Below are 18898 nucleotides of genomic sequence, written 5' to 3' on the forward strand. Positions count from 1 at the left end.
GAGGGGTGGTTCCGCGGTGCTCGCGCCTCGACATCCGGGCAACGCCTCTGTTCTGTCTTCCCCCTCCCCCGATTGTGACAACCGGAAGCGGAAGTGAAAATGGGTGTCCCGGCTGCCTCTTAGCAACGAGAGGGGTCACGTGACACAACCAGCCGACTCCTATAGGAAGTCACTGTGGAGGCCAATTCTGAAGCTGTTGCAGCATCAGTTGCCCGGCCGGGGGCCCGAGCCGAACAGTCATCAGAATGTCGGGCAAAGACCGAATTGAAATCTTTCCCTCGCGAATGTAAGTGAAGGAATGGGATGAGCCGCTCTCACAGGTTTAGGAACCCGGAGCGCTGTTCCTCCATACCCTGGGCCACCAGTGAGGGTCCTTGTTTCCTGGGCCTATCCTGAGCGTTTCCCAGGCTCTTTTCGTGATTCTGGGACGAGGCTTCCTGACGGCCTCTTCACGCATTCCTCCTGAGTGAATCAGGCTTGACGGAGCGATCCCGGCCGGCGGGCTTTTGTGGAGGTCCGCTGTCTTTATTCATTAATGGGTTCATCCATTCCACATACCTTTATTGCGCCGGGCAGTGGATTTATATAACCGAACCGTCGCCACCTCTGCCCTCACAGTTTAGGAGCCAGACATTCGTCTGCAAAGGCCCAGGAGATTTAATAATTGCTCTGAGAAGGGAAGTTTACTGACGATATAAAAGTGGGGATGGAATCGAATCGGCCTAGCATAGGCTTCGGATTAGATCTTCCATCCCCTTACTCATTTTTCAAGATCCCGCCAAATGTCACCTGCTGTGAGAGAATATCCCTGTGTTTCTGAGGAACTGCTTTTGCTGTCACCGCTGCCCCTTGTTCAGACCTGTGTTAATACTATTCATCACATTGTAAGGTAGACATTTGTTTATGTATCTTTCTTCCAACTAGACTGTGGGCTCTCTCCAGGTTGAAAGAATGTCTTATCAGTCCCTAGAAGGTCCACAAAAAATATTTCTTGAAAGAACCCATGCTTGGGAATACGCTCATTGCGGGTTGCCTTTCTTTTGAGGCCTGAATTATTTGTCAGGTAAATAGCGTATCACTACTGTAGGTGTTTGGCTAGTTTGTAAAGAAAATTTTGACGTTTTCTCAAATGTGCCTTATAACTTGCTCCCTTTCTCCTCTTCATCCTGTTTATTTATTTATTTTGAAATAAGAGACAGGGTCTCGTTCTGTCTTCCAGGCTGGAGTGCAGTGGCGTTTATGGAACAGTCTTACAATTGTGAATATGTAGCTCTTCCAACTCAGAAGTGTTCCTTCAAGTACCTTAGGGCCATTTCTTTGAAATGTTATCAGGAGGGTTGGGGCCTTTGTCTTCCAGTCTGTGCAGGAGGTTAGAATCCTAACTTACTAATTGCCAGGTAAACATTGTGTTTACACCGACCAACCCTTTGTAAATTTTCTCTTCTCTGACACTACCTGTGGCCGGCTCCCTGCCACTCCCTTACTCTCTTTTTAAAATGGCCAGTCGCCTCTGCACAAACCAGAATTGAACTCAGCTCTTTACCCTACTGTCAGTGGTTTACTGAATAAAATCTGTTCTCACTGCTTTAACCAATGTCTGGCTGTGTTTATCTTTGACAGCAGTCAGAATGGTAACTTTTTTGTTTTTACTTTGGAGCTTTTACTTTGAGACTAAGAGGCAAAAATAGACATCTTTGGGCTTAGAAAATAAAAATCGTAGGCTCATGAAGGTGAAAACTGCTATTTGAAAGCACTCAGCTTGTTGAATGAGAGGAAAATCAGGTGCAGGAAATAATCTCTAACTATTTTCCCCATGCCTGGCAGCAGGCTTTTTGTCATGTAGTCAGATGTCTTTGATTCAGCTGGAAGAAAAGTCATCATCCTAGCTAAAGGTCAAACTTTTTGAGTAGGGCTGAGCAGCTCTGAAACATGTAAAGGAACAGGTTTTAAAAGCCCTAGGCTAGAAAATACACTGGCAGCTTGTTTCACAGACAGTTCCATTCAACAGTATTATTCTGTGGTATGTTACTTTTACCCACTTTCGTACCAGAGAAAGCAAGAGAATTTTTAGAGTGGAAGCAAAAGACGCATGAAAGAATTGGAGTCAACAGAAGTTCGTTAAATCCAGGTTCTACATATTAGTGTTCAGTGTGCAAGTTACTCTTAGAGTTTCAGGAATTATAATTGCCCACTTCACAGAGATGCCATTCCCTGGGAGGAAATTAAAATTAACATGGTAAATTCAGTTTTATTAACCAGTTAACCTTTATACTATAAACCGGCTGGAATATGCAGTATTACAATTTGATTTAAATTTGATCCAGCTCTTTGAACCCAAGTTCTGGTATTTAGTGTCAACAATACAGTATGTTAAATCCACACATTGGGCTGGATAAGTCCTGCTCAGGCTGGAAACTAAACCAGCTTCACTTGATAAGAGCTCTTGTGAGGCCAATCAGTGCAAAGTCAGCCAGTGATAATTATTGTCTTTAAGGGAAGCCACATGGTTGTGGTACATTGAACCTAGGTGGGAGCCTTCGTTTGAGAATTGGGAAAGTCACTGGAATCAAAAGTCTGGTTCAGGTTCCTGTGCTGCCTTTTAGTCAGTGAGTAACTTTGAGAAAGTTGTTTTACTTTTCTAAGCCTCATTTTTCTAATCTTTAAGTTAATGCCTAAAGTCCCTTTCAGCTTTAGAATTGTCTTAGTTATCTTAGCCTTATGGTAAAACATTCCAGTATAATCTAAGAATTTGGCCAAATGGTGTTTTTGTTGTTGTTGGTTTGTTTTTGTTTTTGTTTGAGACAGGGTCTCACTCTGTCACCCAGACTGGAGTGCAGTGACCCAATCTTGACTCACTGCAACCTCCGCCTGCCAGGTTCAAGTGACTTTTGTACCTCAGACTCCCGAGGAGCTGGGACGACAGGCGTGTGCCACCACACTTGGCTAATTTTTGTATTTTTTGGTGGAGACAGGTTTTACTGTGTTGGCCAGGTTGGTCTCAAACTCCTGACTTCAAGTTATCCTACCTGCCTTGGCCTCCCAAAGTGTTGGTATTACAAGCATGAGCCACTGCACCTGGCCGAAAAAGGTTTATTAGTACATGTGATTTTATAACACCAGGCATATGAAATTATATCCCCTTAAATCACTGTGTCTAGGTTATGCTGTTTCTAGGTTATACAATCTATTGTTGAATTTTATTACCCAAATAGTTTTTTTTTTATACCAAGCCTTGGTTTGTGGTCCAGGCTGCATTGCAGTGGCATGATCACAGTTTACTGCAGCCTTGACCTCTTGGCTCAATCAGTCTTCTCATCTCAGCCTTCTATGTAGCTGGGACTACAGGTGCACCCTACCATGCCCAGCTAATTATTTTTTATTTTTTTATTTTTTTAGACATAGGGTTTCACCATGTTGCCCAGGCTGGTCTTGAACTCCTGGACTCAAGCAATCTACCCACCTCAGCCTCTCAAAGTGCTGATTACAGGCATAGGCCACTGTATCCAGCACACTTTTTCATTATTAAATTTTACATGGCATATGGCAGTGAGAACAGAAATGCCAGTTTCTGCTTGATTTGGTATTGGGGCTTTTGATGGGGAAAAAATGGAAATAAGGAAGTGAGGAGAAATAAGGAAGTGTAAGTTTAGCGTGTCACTTCTCAGGAATCTTATGCATGTCTTTTGTTACCTAGAGTCTTTTGCAAATGAATCAAATGATTGGTGTTAGGGTCTTGATTGATGATATCAAAATATGTGAATATCACACTATTAATAGAAAATGTGATAAATTATTGTGGTATAAAATGCAAAAGATATGAAAGAATATAGTAGTAAAAAGTAAATCCATATTTTTCATCCAGTCCCATTTATCAAAGGAAATTCTTGTCAGTTTTTGTGAATCCTTTCTCGAACTACTCTCTGCGTCTATATAAGCACATTTATTCCTTACTTTCTTTCCATAAGTAAGACTGTGTAATATAGACAGTACAGGCGGATATACCTTCGTCTTTTTTAATGACTGCATATCATTCCATCGTAGGTGAACTATGATGTATTTAGCATTTAGCTTGTTTCTCTCTTTTGCTATTACCATAAGGCTGGAGTACACATCTTGTTAACCTTGCACATGTTTTTGTACACATGTGGGAATAAATCTATAGGATAAATTCCTCAAAGTGGAATTGTTGGTCCTGAAAATAATTGCATTTAAACTTTTGATATATATTAGTGCATAGAGTTTTAAATCCTCAGTATACCTCCAATGAAAACTAAAGCATAGATATTATTTTGACTTACAAATCAAATAAGTATTTAAACTATGTTAGCTTCATAAAATAAGGCTCCTCTAAATATTTATTATGACTTAATAAATATTCCAGGTATTAAGTATAAAATTGTTTCTATTGTAAATTAATAAACTTTTCATTTATGGAACACTGATGGTAGAAATCCACAGTATTGAGAAACCAGTTGTCTTAGTCCATTTTCTGCTACTATAACAATACTTCAGATTGGGTAATTTATAAAGAAAAGAAATTTATTTGGTTCATGGTTCTGGAGGCTGAGAAGGATGAGGGCCTTCTTGCTATGTCATCCCATGGCAGAAGGCAGGCAGGTGAAAGAGAAAGCAAGAAATGGTTGAACATGCTTTTTTTTTTTTCCTAAAGTGACAGGGTGGCAGTGGTTCATGCCCATAATCCCAGCACTTTGGGAAGCTGAGGCTGGAGGATTGCTTGAGATCAGGAGTTGGAGGCCACAGTGAGCTATGATCATACCACTGCAATCCAGTCTGGGTGACAGAGCAAGACCCTGTCTCAAAAATAAAAAAGGAGTCAGGCTGGGCGTGGTGGTTCACGCCTATAATCCCAGTACTTTGGGAGGTTGAGGTGGGTGTATCACTTGAGGTCAGGAGTTTGAGACTAGCCTGGCCAATATGGTGAAACCCTGTCTCTACTAAAAATACAAAAAAATTAGCTGAGCTTAGTGGCATACACGTGTAATCCCCGCTACTTAGGAGGCTGGGGCAGGAGAATCGATTGAACCTGGGAGGTGGAGGTTGCAGCAGTGAGTCGAGATCTCGCCATTACACTCCAACCTGGGCCTCACAGCAAGGCTCTATCTCAACAACAACAAAAAAAAAAAAAAAAAAAAAAAGAGGAGTCTCACTACCATCTTGCCCATGGTGGACTTGAGCTCCTGGGCTCACGGGCTCAAGGGATCCTCTCACTTAAACCTGTAGCTGAGACTACAGGTGTGCCCAGCTGAACTCACATTTATAACCAACTCACCCCTGCAATAAAGAACCCAATCTTACCATAATGATATTAATCCATTCATGGGGAGGGCAGGTCCCATTTAACCCAATGATCTTTTAATGGTCCCACCTCTCAGCATTGTTGCACTGGAGATTGTTTCCAACACATCAAGATTGGGGGACATATTCAAACCATAGCATCAGTTAAACCCATTGGCTACAAATTCTCTATACATTCTCACTCTCATTACATCAAAGAATAAAGGATAATTTTAACACTGGTGGGGAGGTCTTTTTGTCTTTTAAGCAATGGAAATAAATGTCTTTAACTTTGTTTATGCTTATATAGGGCACAGACAATCATGAAGGCTCGTTTAAAGGGAGCGCAGACAGGTCGAAACCTCCTGAAGAAAAAATCTGATGCCTTAACTCTTCGATTTCGACAGATCCTAAAGAAAATAATAGAGGTAGACTGAACTTTTCTTACACTAGTATTTATTTTAGGAAAATCTACCATGGCCCTTGGCATTTTTTTGCTAACTTATTTTAGTTAATTTTCTTTCAAAAGTAAAAATACTATTATAAGTTTAACAAGTATCAAATATCAAATAGTTCATTTAGTAAAGTCCAAACTCTTTAATCTTGCCTGCAAAGCTCTACTTGATCTGATTGGCTCCCTGCCTGCCTCTCTTACCTCATTTGAGCATTCTTCCTAAGGTCCTCCAGGTACTTTTCATTAGCTCTTTTTCCTGCCCGAAATACGCTGTCCCCAGAACTTACTGGCTCCTTTGGTATTCCAGTCTCTTAAAAGAGGCTATTCCTGATCCCCCAATGTAAAGTGAACACATTTGCTTCTCTCACAATTCCTTATTTTAATTTTATCACAGTGTATACTATGCATGACATGACATTTTCTTTCTTTTTTCTTTTTTGAGACAGGGTCTTACTCTACAGCCTCAAACTGGGCTCAGGTGATCCTCCCACCTCAGCCTCTTGAGTAGCTGGGACTACAGGTGCATGCTACCACGCTCAGCTCATTTTTTAAATTTTTAGTAGAGACGAGGTCTCACTATGTTGCCCAGGTTAGTCTTTTTGACTCCTGGGCTCAAACAGTCTTTACATCTTGGTCTGCCAAAGTGCTGGGTTTACAGTTTTTGTGTTTTATTTTTAATCCTGTATGTACTTAACAAAAGCATTTTCTATGAGTGCTATTTTTATTTTTTATTTTTTGTAGAGATGGGATCTTGCTTTATTGCCCAGGGTGGTCTCAAAAACCTGGGCTCAAGTGGTCCTCCCACCTCACCCTCCCAAAGCACTGGGATTACAGGTGTTAGTCACCATGCCTGGCCCTGTACTACTTTTGATTATTTGTGAAGTTGGGAGCTTTTCATGCTTATTGGCAATTTGATTTTCTTGGTAAATGTCTATTTTTTTTTTTTAGAGGTACTATGTGTATTCTGCCTAATGTGTAAAATGATAAAAAGATTTTCTAACTTTTAACTTAAAAAAAAAAGTTAATACTAGGTGTGGTGGCTCATACCAACACTTTGGGAGACTGAGGTGGGAGGATGGTTTGAGCCCAGGAGTTTGACACCAGCCGGGGCAACATAGTGAGACCTTGTCTCTACAAAAAAAATAAAATAAGAAAATTAGCTGACCTTGGTGGCATGCACCTGTAGTCTCAGCTATTTGGAAGGCTGAGGCAGGAGGATTGCCTGCCTAGCAGTTTGAAGATGCAGTGAGCTGTGATTACACCACTGCACTCTAGCCCAGGCAACAAAGTGAGACCTTGTCTCAAAAAATAGAAAGAAAAAAGTTAAAAGTTTTTTTCCCTTGATCAAATCTGTTAGTCCTTTTCTTTAAATAGCTTCTGAGTTTCATATAAGACTTAGAAAATACCTAAAATGATTAGGAAAATATGCTACCACATTTTCTTTTATTACTTTATAGTTTTTCCTTTAAACCTTTATCTTAATTATGTCTGAATTTTGGGGGGGTATGATAAGAGGTAGGTAGCGTTATCATTTTATAAATGTATAGACATCAGTGGTCTCTGCTAAATTTCCATAGAGACCTGGGGTTTGTTTCTGAACCCTCTAGACTATTTCATTGACTTAACTGTCCCATACCAGTTGTATTAATATTTCCTTATTTTGGCTGTACCTTTTTAATACCTGGGAAACCAACTCCCTGCACAGCTGACCCAATTTTTCTTCTTTCTAAAACATTATTGAATATTCTCAAAAATTAAATATTTCAGAGGTACTTTAAAATTAATACACCATTAGGGTTTTGACTGCAACTGCAGTGAATTTAAGAGATTAGTTTGAGTAAATCAGCATGTACTTAGTCAAGGAATAAGATAGGTCCTTTAGTAAAGATTCGGTTTTCTGTTTTTGTTTTTTTGTTTTTTTTTTTTGAGACTGAGTCTCGCCCTGTTGCCCAGGCTGGACTGGAGTGCAATGGCACAATCTCAGCTCACTGCAACCTCCGCCTCTTGGGTTCAAGTGATTCTCCAGCCTCAACCTCCCAAGTAGCTGGGATTACAGGCACCCCTCCACCATGACCAGCTCATTTTTATATTTTTAGTAGAGACGGGATTTCACCATGTTGGCCAGGCTGGTCTTGAACGCCTGACCTTGTGATCTACCTGCCTCGGCCTCCCAAAACCCTGGGATTACAGGTGTGAGCCGCCGCACCTGGCCAGTTTTCTGTTTCTTAATGCGTTTATTCTGTTTTCATTATAAAATTGAATTATAAAACTCACATAGGTTTGTAATATTGTTAGTGATCATAACCAAAACTGTTAAAAATTGGAAATTTCTATTTGTTTTATCATTATCAAACCAATATTTACATGCACAGCCAGCATAAAATACTGATGGTTATTAAAGAGACATTATTATAATAGGATTTTTCCTTGTAGAAGGCTTGGTTGAATCTGCTTTTTGTTTATGCTTTTCCAGACTAAAATGTTGATGGGTGAAGTGATGAGAGAAGCTGCCTTTTCACTAGCTGAAGCCAAGTTCACAGCAGGGGACTTCAGGTAAGGAGACTAAATGGGGTGTTTTCAAACAAAGCAAAGTGATTTCACGTTCATAATTTCATTTAAAAAGCATTTTTTAATATAGAAATAAGCATTAAGGACAAATGATACAGTAATAATAAGGAAGAATGCTTTTAACCCCATAACCATAACTCCACTGTCATCCTCCACATGCATTCTTACATAGTTGCAGGCACAGGGTACTTTAGAGTCCATTTTCATTTAACATTGTATCATAAACATTTTTCCTGATTTTCAACATAGCTGTGTGATTTTCTCAAGATGTATTTTTTTTTTTTTTCCTAATGCTGGATATTTGGGTTAATTGTCAGGTTTTTGTAATACTGGAGAAAGTGCATTGAACATCTTTACACATATGTATTTTTGTTTCTACTGAATTACTTCCGTAGGATAAATTTTTGAGAGTTGAATAATTTAAAAGGCATGAACTCATGAACTTCATTGCTTTGGTGACATCAGTAAATCCCTTACAAAGCATACAAAATGGCTTGTAAATGCCAATTTACGTATGTTATGTACTTCTCCAAATAACACTATGAGATAGGTAAGGCAAGCATTGTTTTTCTCAGTTTTAATTGAATGCCTTCCTGAGGTCACTTGGCTAATTAGGGACAGTGGTGGAAGTTGTTTTCAAAGATTCTGATTTTAGTCTTTTCCTAATGACACGATGACTATCATCCAGGAGGTTTCACTGTTTTGGGGTCTTCATAAGGCCCTTTGAAGTGATAGGCTTTAATTTTTGCCAGTGCTGGTAAGATAATACCTTGCATTGAATTTTCTAACTGATGGAGAACATCAATAGTGTGTAAATGGTATGTGAGTATTTAGGATAGTTATGGGGAAGACACTTCTATAATATTTATTTTTGTTTTGTTTTGAGACTGGGTTATGAGACTGGCTAATTTTTGTAGTTTTGGGTTTCGCCACCTTGCCCAGGCTGGCCTTGAACTCCTGGTCTCAAACAATCCTGCCTTGGTCTCCCAAAGTGCTGGGATTATAGGCATGAGCTATCACACCCGGCCAGGAAGGCACTTAATATTTGAGAAGTCACACAGAGCCATATGGAAGATAGGTTCCAGGGTAAAGGAATTGAATGCCAGCTTAAACCAATTCAACAGCAAACCTAGAAAGACGTTTTCGCCATCTTATACCAGCAAAAGAAGAACCCTTAAAGTTATATCCATGTGTACCACACCTCTGACTGAAAACATAAGCAATCCACAAACTTTAAAATCATTCTTGGTTGTTTTCTTACTGCTAGTGTTTTGAATGTTGTTCATTCTCTGCTTTCAGAGGCCCTCCTCTGGCAGTAATGATTTTTCTTCTTTTCTGGAGAAAGGACAGTTATCAAAACATACTTAGTTGTGACACCTTACTCTTGGTCTCATTTAATGTTAAAACTATCCAGTGGGTCTGTAGGTTTATTTCTAAAGAGTCTGCTAAATAAAGGCTTTCTCTTTTTCTGCAGTACTACAGTTATCCAAAATGTAAATAAAGCCCAAGTGAAGATTCGAGCGAAGAAAGATAATGTAGCAGGTAACTTTTCAACCTTTTAGAAACCCTTTGGGGAGAAAAGAGGTGACATTTTAAAATTAACCTGTTTGTACAGCAAGATCTTAACATCCTAGTTTCTTCATTCTGCTTAGAACAAGTTGATTGGCTTTACAGGTTAAAATCATTAACAATCAGGTTTCTTATTACTCAGGATAATTTGACTTTTGAATAGAAATGAACACTTAAGAAGGCAGGTTTCACTGGGCATGGTGGCTCACACCTGTACTCCCAGCACTTTGGGAGGCTGAGACCAGTGGATCACTTGAGGTTGGGAGTTTGAGACCAGCTTGGCCAATATGGTGAAATTCGATCTCTACCCAAAATACAAAAATTAGGCAGGGTGTGGTGGCTTATGCCTGTAATCCCAGCACTTTGGGAGGCCAAGGCAGGCGGATCACCTGAGGTCAGGAGTTTGAGACCAGCCTGACCAACATGGAGAAACCCGGTCTCTACTAAAAATACAAAATTAGCTTGGTGACACATGCCTGTAATCCCAGCTACTTAGGAGGCTGAGGCCGGAGAATTGCTTGAACCTGGGAGGTTGCAGTGAGCTGAGATTGCGCCGTTGCACTCCAGCCTGGGCAACAAGAGCAAAACTCCATCTCAAAAAATACATAAATAAAAAATTAGCTGGGGGTGGTGTGTGTCTGTAGTCCCAGCTACTCAGGAGGCTAAGATGGGAGAATCACTTGACCGTAGGAGGCGGTGGTTGCAATGAGCTGAAGACCGCACCACTGCACTGCAGCCTGGGTGGCAGAATGAGACTGTGTCTCAAAAAAAGAAGGCAGGTTCCTAAATTCATTAACTGAAACCGATTACAATTTCAGACTTCACCTCTTGATTTTTGAGTTCAATGAAAAAGAAACACAGAAAACTGTGATTAAGAAACAGAACTTAAAGGTTTATGAATCCATATATGCTTCTATGTTTATAGGTGTTACTTTGCCAGTATTTGAACATTACCATGAAGGAACTGACAGTAAGTATGAAACTTTTTATATTACTTTGTATCTCTGGGATTTCCTATTTCCTCTTTAAATGAACTAAGTTCTGGAAAATGGTGCTAGATGATGAGAGGTTCCTGAGTTAGAAATCCTCTTCTCTAATATAGTCAGGACAGTAGTTGATCAGTTAATCAAAAGGTCTTATGGTTGGGCATAGTGGCTCATGCCTCTTGGCACTTTTGTGAGGCTGAGGCAGGGAAATCACTTGAGTTCCGGAGTTTGAGACCAGCCTGAGCAACATGGTAAAACCCCATATTTACAAAAAATATAAAAAATCACCCGGGTGTGGTGGCACATGACTGTAGTTTCAGCTGCTTGTGGGGCTGAGGCGGGAGGATTGCTCCAGCTGGGGAGGTAGTTGCAGTGAGTTCTGATCATGCCACTGCACTCCAGCCTGGGTGACAGAGCAAAACCTTGTCTCAAAAAAAAAACAAAAACAAAGAAAACAAAAAACGGTTTTATGCTAGGAAGTCATAAAACCTTATACATATCTTAAAATATTTCAATATTTTATCAGAAATATATCAGTGTAGAATCATTTGCTATTTAAAAAATATAAGGCCTTTTGAGTATGAATTCACTGATGAGACTTCTGTGTTGTCTTTCTGCATATACTACACCTACAATGCACTGCTTATAATTCCTAATTTAGGTCTCTTTAAAGTCAAATAAGATCTTAGACACTATGATGCAACCTGAATGCTGAAACTTTCCAGATTTTTATGGCCCGCTCCCACTTTTTAAATAATTGTCTTATTAATTCCATTCCTAATTTGACAGCATATTTTCTTTTCAAAATGAAGTATTAACTTTTTTCATAGAAACAATATTCTTGGCCGGGCACAGTGGCTCACATCTGTAATCCCAGCACTTTGGGATCCCAGCCTCTTTTGGGAGACTGAGGTGGGCTAATCGCCTTAGCCTAGGAGTTTGCGACCAGCCTGTGCAACATGATGAAACCCTATATCTACCCAAAAAGTTATGCTGAGGTAGGATGATTGTTTGAGCCTAAGAAGTGGAGCTTACAGTGAGCTGAGATTGCACCACTGCACTCCAGCCTGGGTGGCGGAGTGAGAGCTCCATCTCAAAAAGAAAGAAACAATATTCTTTCTTTTGGCACTCATATTTCCTTGTTTCATGTAATATTTAATTAAATCATGTAGAATATTAAGTACATTTCATATGAAGAAGTAGAGCATTCTGGAGAGTCACCTGATAACAGAATGTCATTGTACTCTGGGCATCAGGCAATACGTTCTTCAAAGGGAATAAGGGACATCAAGCTAGTGAAGTGAAGGTTGGTTAAAAGCCTCTCTTCTAGTTGTATTTAGAATAGTATCCTTGTGGAAAACTGTATTTAGTAGCATGCTGCTACAGTGTTTGGGGAGTAAGATAGGCAGTTCATGTTTACATTTAATGAAGATTAGTGAGTTTATCTTTCCATATTTGTTGTTATTCTGAATTGTCTCCTTTTGGGGAGTTTTATAGGGAAGATTATGTACTCTCTAATTACAAATGTTGTCTGACTGGTTCTTCCAGGTTATGAACTGACTGGTTTAGCCAGAGGTGGGGAACAGTTGGCTAAATTAAAGAGGAATTATGCCAAAGCAGTGGAACTACTGGTGGAACTAGCTTCGCTGCAGGTAAGTAGCAAAAGACCTGGAGAACTCCTGTAGTTTGATTTCTCACAGTTGAGTGGAGGAGAGTCAGGTCTTGAGTCAGCATATACTGTGCTTTGTACTTTCAGCTGTTCCCATGATCTTATGTAAAACAAGCATAATATTTTGATTTCTGAAGTGATGATTTTTGTACCATTGTCTCTACTTTAAAAATTGTTTTTTATTTATTTTTTTTTTTTGAGACGGAGTTTCACTGTTTTCGCACAGGCTAGAGTGCAATGGTGCTACCTCAGCTCACTGCAACCTTTGCCTCCCGGGTTCAAGTGATTCTCCAGACTCAGCCTCCCAAGTAGCTTGGATTACAGGCATGTGCTATCACGCCTAATTTTTGCATTTTTAGTAGAGATGGGGTTTTGCCATGTTGGTCAGGCTGGTCTCGAACTCCTGACCTCAGGTGATCCACCCACCTCAGCCTCCCAAAGTGCTGGGATTATAGGGATGAGCCACTGTGCCTGGCCCATTTTAATTTAAAATATTATTATTTATTTATTTTTCAAGCTGGATGTCTCACTCTTGTCACCAAGGCTAGAGTGCAGTGGCACAGTTTTGGCTCACTGCAGCCTCAACCTCTTGGGCCCACCTCAGCCTCCTGAGTAGCTGGGACTATAGGCATGTGCCATCATGCCCAGCTAATTTTTTATATTTTCTGTAGAGATGGGGTTTCACCATGTCGCCCAGGCTGGTTTGAACTCCTGGGCTCAAGTGATCAGCCCACCTTGGCCTCCCAAAGTGCTGGTGTTATAGGCATGAGCCACCACGCCCAGCCCCTACTTTTTATTATTAGCAAAATGTATGTGCTGTGGTACATTGTTGGTTTTTTTTTTTTTTTTTCTTTGAGACAGAGTCTTGCTCCGTTGCTCAGGCTGGAGCACAGTGGTCTGATCTTGGCTAACTGCAGCCTGAATCTCCTGGGCTTAAGTTGTCCTCCTGCCTTAGCCTCCCAAGTAGCTGGGACAATAAGTTTGTGCCACCTTGCCTGGCTAATATTTTGGAATTTTTTAATTGAGATGAGGTCTTGCTATGTTGTCCATGCTGGTTGCAAACTTCTGGCCTCAAATCCTGCCATCTTAGCCTCCCAAAGTGCTGGGATTACAAGTGTGAAAGTGTGAGCCCAGCTTCACTTTCTGCTAAGTGAGAAAAGCAAGTTGATACTAGATTTAAATGTAAATGTAAATAAACATGGTTTGTACATAGAAGGCCTTTTTTTCCCCTACGTGGCCAGTTAGTATGTATCTAGGTTATTAGTGCTTGATTCTCTCTTTACGTTATTTAGGTGAGTTTGTAGTAAACAAATTATTATAGTGTCAACTCAAGTAAAGGCTGTTGAGGCAGAAATGATTTGATACAGGTTTATTGAAAGCCAAATGTGAGGATTTACCCGGGGAAGACACTAACAAATTTGGGTGTGTTCTAGAGTTTGCTACAAGTTGGAAAGCTTTTATGGGAAAGTTTAGGACAAGGGAGGACTCCTCATTCCCGAGTTGTCCTTTTCATTGGAGAGGACAATACAGAGGTCACAATCATTGGCTACAGATTACAAATACAAGCTAAAACATTCTATATGCAAGTAAATCATGAAGTAAAACTTCATGATTCAGAAACAAATCAGTGTCTTTTTCAGCATCAGTAGGTTGCATATTAATCAATGTGTCAACATCTGAGAAACTTAAGATTTCCTTACTCAGGGACAGGATGGAAACCATGAATCATAAGATCCCTCAACCTGCCCAGGCAGGTTGATTTGGAAACCTACCAAATGTGACATGTAGGTTATCAATAGCATGAAAATAGTGTTAGCCCAATGGAAATCTCACAAGAATTTTTTGTTTTGTTGTGAAGAGATAGGGACTTACTCTGTCACCCAGGCTGGAATACAGTGACACTGTACCCTCAAATGATCCTCCACCACAGACGACCAAGTAGCAGGGACTACAGGTTCATACTACTATTACCAGCTAATTTTTAAAATTTGTTTCTTATAGAGGCAAGGTCTCATCATATTGTCCAGGCTGGTCTTGAACTCCCAGCTTCAAGTGATTCTCCCACCTCAGCCTTCCAAAATGTTGGGGTTATAGGCATGAGCCATGCGCCCAGCCTAAGAATTTTGTTTTTTAAGCATGCTGAAAAGAAGTCTTGGTTCCCAAATGTTTTCTAGAAGTGCAGTCTTAGTGGAGTCAAGTGATCAGGGAATGATTATAAAGACTTTGCTTATGTAAGAATTAGGCTTACATTATCAATTTGTTCTTATTTTAGACTTCCTTTGTTACTTTGGATGAAGCTATTAAGATAACCAACAGGCGTGTAAATGCCATTGAACATGGTGAGTATCAGGTACTGTTGAGTTGCTTTGTCACTTGTCCAAACCTCCCCACTTGTCATGAAACTGCTAGGATTCAGGCACCGTACTGAAGACTGAAAGGTGAATAAGAAGCTGCCTCTGCCCACTATGAAAAGAGAGAAGTGTATCCATAATGCAAAAAAGTGTTATGAAGCATTCTGATAGAAGTATTTGTATGATCTGCGGGAGTTACACACAAAGGAAAGTGGTGATTTAAAAATTAAGGAATGTTTTATTCATTTCCAGTTATTCATGCAGTTATTTAATGGTAGATCCTTGGTGTTTTCTTTAGTTCTTTCTAATGGTTGAATGATGTAACTTTTTGAGTACATTAAATATTTAATTTTAAATCCCTATGGGCCATTCTCCTTGATGTCTAAAAAATTTTCCAATTTGATGTACTTATTTTCCATCCCTTTTATTTCACTATTTTAAAAATATGACTGCTTAGTGTTGACAGTGCTTTTTTCTCAATAAACTTAGTTTTCATTAAAGAAACACTTACTCAATTTCAGATAAGAAAGCAAAATTTGAAGCAAAGAAATTCCTTTGCTTGGGGCCATATTAGTGTTAGTGAGAGTTATCTCTTTTTTTTTTTTAAACGGAGTCTTGGTCTGTCACCCAGGCTGGAGTGCAGTGGCGTGATGGAGTGCAGTGAGCTGACTCACTGCAGCTTCCACCTCCTAGGTGCCAGCGATTCTTCTGCCTCAGCCTCCTGAGTAGCTGGGACTACAGGCACATGCCACCATGCCTGGCTAATTTTTTGTATTTTTAGTAAAGACGGGTTTCACTGTGTTAGCCAGGATGGTCTCAATCTCCTGACCTCGTGATCCACCCGCCTCGGTCTCCCAAAGTGCTGGGATTGATTACAGGCAAGTTATCTCATTAAAACTTTTTTGACTGCTTGCTAGTGCCAGGCCTTGTACATGAAAGTGGGAGCAAAACAAAAATGGATAGTTTGTAGTTCTCACCCTCAGAGTTCACATTCTAGGAGCAGAATAAATTCTATGTAGTTGGGCCTAATGACTGATACAAACTCAAAATCAAGCATTCTGTCTGCTTGATTTTTTAACAGGTAATTGGTACTATATTTAAAATAACATCTGTGCTTCAATGTTATATATTCATAGAATCAGCACATTCAGTGTTCTGTTATGGCCCAATATGTTATCTGTGCATAGAAAAGACACTAGAAGGGTATACACCATTATGTTTACAGTAGTTAACTCTTTTGGATGGTTCAGTTACACTCCATTTTCCTTTTTTTTCTTTGTGTTTTTATTTTCCAAGTTCTCTGCATTAAATGTACATTAATTTTACAATTAGGAAAAAATAACTCTTTGAAAAAAGGGGTTTGAAGTTCTCATACATATATATATTTTTTCAACTCTAGTCATCATTCCCCGGATTGAACGTACTCTTGCTTATATCATCACAGAGCTGGATGAGAGAGAAAGAGAGGAGTTCTACAGGTTTGTTGAAATTGCAGTTATTGATCATTTTTTGTTTTCCATATTCCAAAGGCTCAATTTGCTGAATGACTTATTGGTTTATGTTCTTTAGAATTAGCACAGCTTGTGTTTCATTCTGATAAAGAAGTATTACCAAAGTTGTGGAAACAAATCTGTCAAGTTTTACATGTACCTATAACATGGCATTTCCAAAAAGTTAGGCCTTTCAGAGAAACTATTTAGACTTTTTTTTTTTTAATGTATGTTAGATAGTCAAATGCAGTAGTGAAAAGTGGGAAAACTATTAGAACAAGGAGATTGATCTGTGACTGTGAGTAGTAGAGACAACTCACTACCTTTGAACTAGTTAAGACTCAATTATTCTTTTTATTATTATTATTTTTTGAGACAGACAGAGTCTTGCTCTGTCACCGAGGCTGGAGTGGAATGGTGCAGTCTCAGCTTATGCACCACCATGCCTGGCTCATTTTTTATTACTTTTAGTAGAGTTGGGGTTTCACCATATTGGACAGGCTGGTCTCAAACTCCTGGCCTCAAGCAATCCACCCGCCTCGGCCTCCCAAAGTGTTGGGATTTCAGGTGTGAGCCACTGTGCCTGGCCCTCGATTATTATTTAAAATGAAATGATTTAGATTGGGTGTCAGCTACATAAAAACTGAGAGAAGAAACTAGAATTCAGCTATTATTCAACAAATACGTATGTTATGTTCAGAAGGTATAAAGCACTTGGAGGAGGCGTTACCAAATAGTACATAAACGACACCATTAGAGAATTAGCATAGAACTTGGAGAGAAAGTATGCATGTCCATGAATTGGTTATGAACATTTAGAGTAAATAGGGATTAAATATTAAACTGGTGGTGTACAGGGGTCTGTATACCCAGTTCAGAGAAATGGGAGGTAGGTGAAGGCAGGAGTATTTAGGAAAGACATGAGGGGTCTTAGACCTGGAGTTAGTATCTAATTATGGTTTATAATCTTATAATTATCAAAGGTTAGTTTTTTAGTTTCTGTTCTTCTGTGATATTTAGGGTTGTGTTGATCCAAAAATTTTAAAAAAATGCCTGAATGATCAAAATCTGTTCCATTAGAAAATGGATTTCAAAATAGAACCTAATAAAGGCTTCTATCTCAGGTTAAACCAGTTATCAGGTTAAACCAGTTATTAGCTTAAACCAGTTATCAGCTTAAAATTATGTTATTTTTTAAAAAGGGTTACAAATAAATTACTGACAATGAAATTAATAAAAGTACCAAGTTTTTTTTTCCAGATATAGGTATTATCCTTGTTACAAAACTAAAATAAATCAAATCTACTTATTATTGAAACAGTGTTTAAAAAATCCACCCCCACCTTTATTTTATAGGTTAAAGAAAATACAGGAGAAGAAAAAGATTCTAAAGGAAAAATCTGAGAAGGATTTGGAACAAAGGAGAGCAGCTGGAGAAGTGTTGGAGCCCGCTAATCTTCTGGCTGAAGAGAAGGACGAGGATCTTCTGTTTGAATAATCTTTCCTGTTCTGGTTTTTTCAGAAACCGTAACACTGGCTTCATTTTAATTCACAGGGTGTAGATTTGATTTGTGGGCTATTTATCTTTTGGCCTAAGAATTTCACTGGCTATAAAATTTACCTGGATGTCTTATTTATGGGATTACTTTTGCAGAATCATAATTTAGCAACCATTCATCATGGATGAAAGAGATCTGTAAAACCTGCCCAGGAACTTACAGAATTTACTCTGCAGAAGTGTTATCGTACTCCATTTACATCTGTGTTACACATGATCTGCTTACCAGGCATATTAGGAAATACCTCTTAGGAAGCATTAGTGGTCTCAGGCCAATTACTGTGGAGCAGCTTTCATTCCTACCCAGTTGCAAACCTTGGCGCTGTTGTCTGAGATTGCTGTAGCCATTCTTGTGTTACCATGGTACTTCTCCAGCTTTATGAAAACCTGCACTTACTTTTCCTTGCATGACAGGTCCCTGTCTTGTCTGTGATGGGAACAGTTCTGTCAATTTAAATGTGACTGTGGTATAAATAGAGTAAAATGACTTAAAAATAAGTCATTCCTTTTTTATTAATTTACTATTACGTTATGGTCTCATGCTCAGATCAGCCAAAGCTTTCCCTGCAGACATGTAGGAAGTGGGTAGCCATTTTTCCCCCTCCATATATCAGAGTTTTACAAAAAGGCTTACTTTGAGACAACTGTTGCATTTTGGGATACTAATAAATGATTGCTGATGAGTTATGAGGGCATTATAATACTTCCTTATTTGCTAATCTAAGAAAAAGAACTAGTTCCCATTTTGAAGAAATAGGGTAACTTTTTACTATTTATAAATGATAAAAACGTGCTTTCATATATGAAGATGAGGCATTTGAGTGGCCGCATCAGGTGGCTAAGGTTTTTAGTACTGTTTGATTTGGCATAAACATCCATGATTACTCAGTCTTTCTTGCAACCAATTCCAGGCATTTTTGATATGACTGGCCATGGAATAATGTTTAGTTCTCAAATT

At 39.3% G+C, this 18898-nt stretch overlaps 1 protein-coding gene across 1 annotated transcript; it reads left to right on the top strand.

Annotated features, from left to right (window-relative positions):
- Nucleotides 1–7: 7 nt before the first annotated feature.
- On the top strand, nucleotides 8–18621 carry ATP6V1D (ATPase H+ transporting V1 subunit D). The gene is made up of 9 exons (XM_032245850.1): nucleotides 8–286; nucleotides 5606–5723; nucleotides 8223–8302; nucleotides 9792–9859; nucleotides 10812–10856; nucleotides 12421–12524; nucleotides 14814–14880; nucleotides 16292–16370; nucleotides 17739–18621. The coding sequence occupies exons 1-9, from the start codon at nucleotides 246–248 to the stop codon at nucleotides 17878–17880; spliced, it is 744 nt and encodes a 247-aa protein (XP_032101741.1). The 5' UTR covers nucleotides 8–245; the 3' UTR covers nucleotides 17881–18621.
- The last annotated feature ends 277 nt before the right edge of the window (nucleotides 18622–18898 follow it).

The sequence above is a fragment of the Sapajus apella genome, unplaced genomic scaffold (genome assembly GCF_009761245.1).
Source record: "Sapajus apella isolate SASKATOON/1434 unplaced genomic scaffold, GSC_monkey_1.0 scaffold59, whole genome shotgun sequence".
In the NCBI taxonomy this organism is placed as follows: Eukaryota; Metazoa; Chordata; class Mammalia; order Primates; family Cebidae; genus Sapajus; species Sapajus apella.

What these genes read in the sequence shown, in the direction of transcription:
- ATP6V1D (XM_032245850.1), top strand. Translation starts at nt 246, where the DNA reads ATGTCGGGCAAAGACCGAATTGAAATCTTTCCCTCGCGAAT. An exon ending in TTCACAGCAGGGGACTTCAG is followed by an intron (nt 8,303 to 9,791) that starts GTAAGGAGACTA and finishes CTTTTTCTGCAG; the next exon opens with TACTACAGTTATCCAAAATG. An exon ending in GAAGAAAGATAATGTAGCAG is followed by an intron (nt 9,860 to 10,811) that starts GTAACTTTTCAA and finishes CTATGTTTATAG; the next exon opens with GTGTTACTTTGCCAGTATTT.